Genomic DNA, 6251 nt, shown 5'->3' with positions numbered 1-6251 from the left:
AAAAAAAAAAAAAAAAAAAAAAAAAAAAAATCAGTTCTTCAAAGTCATTACTAAAGGATTAATAAGAAGATAAGAAAAGGAACCAGTACAGGGTGACCATAAGGTTTTCTTCAGGGCACTTGAGGCTTGCCAAGATCTAGAGCAACGAGTGACCTGATCAGATCTCCAACCCCTTAGTTACGAACAACTCATTTAACAAGACAGTCTAGTGTGATGACCTGAACAACGAAACAGACCCATAGGCATTAAAAGGACAATGCCTCTCTCTAAAATGAACCACCTCCAGGCAAAATATGAACACTCGATACTCATTTGTCCCTGGCTCTCCCACAAGACTCAGAGAAAAGCACAGGTCCTCACATGGATCTCTTACAAATGAAGAAACAGATTCAAAGTACATTATTAAATGTCACAAAAAACAAGCAGTGATAAGAGTCAAAAGATTTGTCTCTTGTTATTTCTGGAGGCAAGTAAGAGCTCACAAAGGGGACACCCAGCCCCCCACGCCCCAGCCAAAGGCCCCAGTTCCTCACCAGCTCGTGTGTAGAACCAATTCTCATCATAGGGAGCAAGCTCTTTATGCTTGGCCAGCTTGACAGTGTCCACCCATTCAGGGACTTTCAGCTTCCCGGACCTGGGACCAAGACAGCGAGAAAGACACAATTCAGGAGTCTCCACAAACTCCATCCCAATTCCCTCCCCTCAACACAACTGTAGATCAAGAAGAGCCCAATGTATCCCAAAATACAAAGAGACTGAAACTCAAACACAACTCAGGCCTCGTGTAGAAAGAATGGACCCCACAGAGACCTCCAACAAGCCTCCCCAAACTGAAAGCCTGCGGGCGCTGAGGGATCAGGCAAAGGCGACAGCCTCCACCCACTCGGACCGCAGTCCCCACACTCACTTTTTGAGGAAGGCTGCCAGAGCTCTGACGAACTCCTGCTGGTTCACGTCCTTTACAGTAACTCCAGGCATCTGCGGTTAAAGTCGAGCATGTGAACACAGGATTGATGGAGAACACAGGATTGATGGAGACGACTGACAAGAGTCGGGGGCCAGCCCCAACGCGATCTAAACCGTCGCACTCTCCTTACTTCCGAAAGCCCAACTTCAATTCCCCGCTTTAAAGACCCCTACGCCTGAGGGTCCTATAGAACTCACTGACGCCCACGGTCTCTCCGGGTGGCACGAACAATGCCTGCCCCCGTTTGTGAAGACGCTGTATGACCCCAACCCCTGATTCTGGGGTCCCCCGCACTCCCCGCTGCCCACCAGGCCCAGCCTCGGTTCCCGGAGCGCGCGGACCAGACATGCCCGGGCCTGCAGCTCGCACGTGGCCGCAATTCCAGGGGGCGGGGCGGCCCCGCGCGGGTACCCCGGAGCTCCCAGACACACGCTCCGGGCTCGGGAATCGGGCCCCGACACCCCGCAACCGGTTCGGAACCGGAGCACTCGGCTTACCGTGCGGCCTCCAAGCTGCCAGCCAGGGAAAAGGGAGCAACGGGGTTTCCCGGCCGCACAAGTCGGGCGTTGGTTATCGCGAGAGTTCCGAGATCTCGCGAGAACGGGGTTAGGAAAAAAAGCGGCCGCGCCTCTCTCAGGGCAAATGTGGCTTCCCCTCCGTGAACGTGGGAGGGTGTGGCGTGAGGGCGGAGGCTTGTTTCCTCCCCGCCCTTCCTTTTCCTGCAGCGTGAGTGAGGAGCTCTAGTCTTGAGTTGGAGGGAATCTAGCTTCGTTTGCGTTGATCGTGCATGGAACAAACATTGGCGGAGACTGTATCTCCTGGCGGAAGTTATGGGTGGGCAGGAAATAAAGAGACCTGGCTACTCCTGGCGCCACCAGCGGGACGACCACTTTTCAGGGTGGAAGTGGCTTTTCTGGCCGGAAGTGGGGCTAGTAAGGGCGGAACTGTGACCGGGAGAGCAGGGGAAGGGCAGCGAAGAAATGTGGCCACCACCTGCCCTTCCTCAACCAGCAGTACTCGCGAGAGCGGAAGGGGACGGAAGCCGCACCCTTCTTAGGGCGGAAATTGCTTCACCACAGCCCAGGAGAGCGGAGTGGGAATGAGGCACTGGAGGCGGGGAGCAGATAAGGTCAGGGGCAAAGGGGCAGAGGCGGGACCTTCCGAGAAGCTCAGCTCTGCCTCCTAGCGCCTGAGTCTCTTCGCAGTTAGTGCACACATATTAATTCTATCAACAAATACTTTTCGTGTGCCTACTCTGTGCAAGGCACAGGTAAACATTATGTAGTATTACATGCATTATCTAGTTTAATCCTTCTAAGGTCCAACACCCAAGAACACAAAGAACACACCTGTGGTTTGATAAAGTTGCTAATGCTGCAAGGATGCAGTGTCCTTCCTTGTCTCTTGTAACATTCTTTATTTTAAAATCTCTTTTATCTGATATGAGTATCGCTACTCCAGGTTTCTTTTTTTTGCGGTACGCGGGCCCCTCACTGCTGTGGCCTCTTCCGTTGCGGAGCACAGGCTCCGGACGCATAGGCTCAGCGGCCAAGACCCACGGGCCCAGCCGCTCCGCGGCATGTGGGATCTTCCCGGACTGGGGCACGAACCCGCGTCTCCTGCATCAGCAGGCGGACTCTCAAGCGCCACCAGTAAAGCCCAAGGAAAAAGCATTTAAATGTGAATCCTAATGTAAACGATACTGTGTCAGTGTAGATTCAGCCAGTGTAACAAATGAACCACTCTGGTGTGGGATGCTGGTAGTGGGGGAGGCTGTGGGAGGGCCGGGGGACTATGAGAACTCTTACTTTCTGCTCAATTTTGCTGTGAACTTAAAAACTACTCAAAAGAAAAAAAAACACCCCACCTCTTAAAAAGTGGTTCGAGGGTAGCAAGTTGTTTATGTTGTGATGAGGGGAGAGGCCACGTTAGAGTACATTAACTCTGTAGGAAAAAAAAATTCCTAAGGAATCAAGACAGCGTGGTTTACTTAGTCATCTATTCTGAGAACCCAGAGAGGAGTTGCATGCAGGCCCTGCCCTCTGAGAGTACTTATTCTCGGAGGGGAAGACATAGTTGGACAGAGATAGGCACAGCTCAGGGTGATCAGGCCTGCAAACTGCGGGCCAAGGGTCCCTAAGGAATGTAAGGAAATCGACCTAAGGGGCTTATCAGAGACATTAAGTCAGATGAAAAGGATGGGGGTCTATGCAGGGCATGGGTTATAGGACTGTCTATGTGTCTATATTGGCGGCTGCAGAGCCAGCTACACAATGGGACGGGGACACAGAATGAGGTCTACATGGCCCAGGCAATGACGGTCTGAGTAGAGAAACTGGATGGGCATGGGTGGTATGCTGTTGATTCTACACTGCTCAAGGAGTGTGGTCTGGAGTGGAACAGGTTCACATAGGGCTGGCATGAAAGGAAGCATGGATTCCCAAAGGGCAGAATGTAAGATGAGCTCCTGAAGTGAAACATGGGTGTTTGTGGGGGAGACTTGTTTGGAGAGAGGAGCAGGATGGTGCTTCACATTGGGAACCTCATTGGTTATTTCTGCAGAATATCAGGATGGTACATGAAGGAAGCTTAGAAGAGGGATGATTTACTCAATACCCTATTGGACCTGGGCAACACCTTTCCTCACCTGGCAGTGGGTAATGGGAAAGGGAGTGACACAAGAAACAGTGCTCACAGTCTATTGGCTTTAATCTCCAAAGGCTGGTCAGAGGCCAAGGGCCCGCTGGCTCCCCACAACCGCAGGTGAAGGACGCTGCAGCCAGAGGAGCATGAGCAATTCGTAAATGTGCCCTTTTCCCCACAGCTGACCTCTGCAGAGCCTCCACCCTTCTCTCTCAGGCACCAATGGGGAAGCCCTGACAATCTGATAGACAAAGTAGGCCTAGCCAGTAGTGTAAAAAGCCCTGCCAGGTCTGACAAGAAGGGGAGACGGGCTGCAGAGAAATGGTCTGTAAAGAGTGGCCTGCCCCCAGCTCCTTCCTCCAGTCTCCATCACTTTTTTTTCCCCTCCCTTTTCTCATGTCATCCTTTAACCTCAAATTATACTTTCTCTTTTACTCTTCCCAGCTATGCGAGCTTGGTGTACTGGGGACCTTTGGTCAGCCCTGAGTAGCAGGGTCTTAGCCACGTTGCATGTTGCAATGCTTCCCTCCCCCCTTGACTACGTGGGCTTGGTTTTCTGTCACTGGGAGAGCATGGCACAGCAAGGTTTAGGCAGGTCTACTAAGGGGCAATCACACATCTAAGTTAAAACAAGGTCAGGGAAGGAAGGTGTGAAGCAGACTCTGGTCTTTGGTTATCTTGCACTGAGTCCCAGGAAGTGTTGGAGATTTGTTGCTCTGTAATCTGTTAGAATTAGAAGCAGCTCAACCTTCTCAAGGCCCCAAACTAGAAAAGAGCAAGTTGTAATTGGATGCCATCACCATCAATTATCTTGAATAAAAAGAGGTGTAGGTAACATTAGGAAAGAGAATCAGTGATCAGGCACGTCCCTTGAACTTTCTGTTTGGCCCTTCTAAGAGTAGGAATGGGGATGGGGGTCTCCGAGCCTTCATATCTTTGGAATAGCTCACCAGGTCTTCACGTGCTTGGAACAGTTCAAGGAGAAGGACTTGACAGCAGAAGACTAAGAAACAAATGTGAGTAAGACATTACTACTTACTGCTATCCTGAGTAGAAAAGTAAAGACTTTCTGAAAAACGCTTGGGACTTGTGTCTGTCTCCTGGAGTCCTGAATTTTTCACTCTATGTATTATAAAAATTACCTATTAATTGATTTGGGGCCTGGCAAGGAAGGAACCTTTCTCCAATATTTGCCTACAAATTTTCCCTAAAATACTTGGCAAGTCACTTTATCTCTCTAAGGTGTTCCTTTATTTGTAAAATTGGAGTAATCGTGCATAGCTTACAGAGTTGCTGTGAGGATATATGTGAATTGCATAGTGTGTACTCAATAAATGATAATAACTGTCACTAACATTTTATAGGTCCTTCAGAACTTAGATACATGAATCTCTCTAGCTCGGGAAAAACCCTTGATAAAGACTAACTTGATTCTTCCTGTACTGATTGGTCTCAGTCTCCCCATTTGAAAAATGTTACGTTAGATTAGCATTAAGTTGACATTCCACTGACTAAAGCTGGCCTGAAATATGTCTTGTTTGACCTACACAGGATTTAAAGAAGAAAACTGAGCCAACATTTGAAAATTAAGATGTTTTAAAAAGAAATCTAGTTTTCCAGCTTCTCGTGAAAAATCAGAAGATATGGCAATCCGGAGCCCACGTTCCTGCCTGGCGACAATCCACTAGGGCCAAAAGGAAGCTGCCTTCTTAGGTAGGGCATGCATTCTCAGTTTTCTAGGGCTCCTCTGGCCTTCTTTACTCATTTATATGATCTGCTTGGCCCTGTAGGTATTTCCACTTGTGCCCCTCTGGGCAGCTGGAAACTGTCCATGCTTGGCACAGAGCAGTCACTTAATTATTGAGTCAGTGAATCACCTACTGTGTCTGCCTACCACTCTTTCTTATCTGGCCATAAAAAGACATCCAAGTTTGTAGTTATTTGTGGTAGTTACTGAATATCTGATTTTCACTTTGGGAAGTGAATTGAACAAGTCCTTTCTGTCAGTCAGGATAGACTAGGTTAGGCTGCGGTAGCAAACAATCCCCACATCTCAGTGGCTTAAAACAATACAGGTTTATTTTTTGCTTACTCACACAAACCTAGACACAAAATGAAAATTCTCTCCTGTTTTCACATGCATGGAGACAGACATGAGTGCACGGGTATATACAGAATCACACGTCAAATAAATACCCTGGAACATGAACTCATGCAAAAATCTATTTAGATACTGGTTAACTTAAACTGCACAACTTTCTCGTTGTTGGGGATTTTAAAAGGTCCCAGGATCCGAGAAAGGTAAAAGAATATCCACCTTCAGCCAAGGAAATGGCCATGCTACAAAAGGAGCCAAAAGCTAACAAAGCACCTGAAAGCTTTAAAAAAAGCCTGAAGCTTGTACTACATTAAATTCCATGCATAAATCTGTAAGTAAAATACCAAATATGCAATGCCTGCAGGCTGTTGCCCCCCTACCCCAGTGAGGCCTCCACCTCTGGGCTTCTAGCTCAGGAGGGAGATGGATCCCAGATGCCCAATATGCAGAGCCACGGACGGGGCTGGACTGGGTCAGAGAGAGGGGACAACAGGCTGGAATCCTCTTTCTTCAGCAGGGGCTACAGACAGGGAGGGAGGGGGG

General features: G+C 48.8%; 2 protein-coding genes across 2 annotated transcripts in view; both read right to left on the bottom strand.

Moving 5' to 3' along the window:
* Window positions 1–1527, bottom strand: part of RPS19 (ribosomal protein S19) — a 7701-nt gene extending 6174 nt beyond the window's left edge. Inside the window, exons 1-3 of the mRNA XM_007458585.1 lie at window positions 1465–1527; window positions 908–978; window positions 534–634 (exon numbers count right to left, since the gene is read on the bottom strand). Of these exons, the coding sequence (XP_007458647.1) occupies window positions 534–634; window positions 908–978 (172 nt within the window). The 5' untranslated portion in view covers window positions 1465–1527. The remainder of the gene's footprint in view (window positions 1–533; window positions 635–907; window positions 979–1464) is intronic.
* A 4588-nt stretch (window positions 1528–6115) lies between these two features.
* The window catches only part of DMRTC2 (DMRT like family C2), a 3845-nt gene continuing 3709 nt past the window's right edge, over window positions 6116–6251 (bottom strand). Inside the window, 1 exon segment of the mRNA XM_007458584.1 lies at window positions 6116–6228. Within this exon segment, the coding sequence (XP_007458646.1) occupies window positions 6116–6228 (113 nt within the window).

The sequence above is a fragment of the Lipotes vexillifer genome, unplaced genomic scaffold (assembly GCF_000442215.2).
Source record: "Lipotes vexillifer unplaced genomic scaffold, Lipotes_vexillifer_v1.1 scaffold371, whole genome shotgun sequence".
NCBI classification, from domain to species: Eukaryota; Metazoa; Chordata; class Mammalia; order Artiodactyla; family Lipotidae; genus Lipotes; species Lipotes vexillifer.
This window is presented reverse-complemented; position numbering and strand designations above follow the sequence as displayed.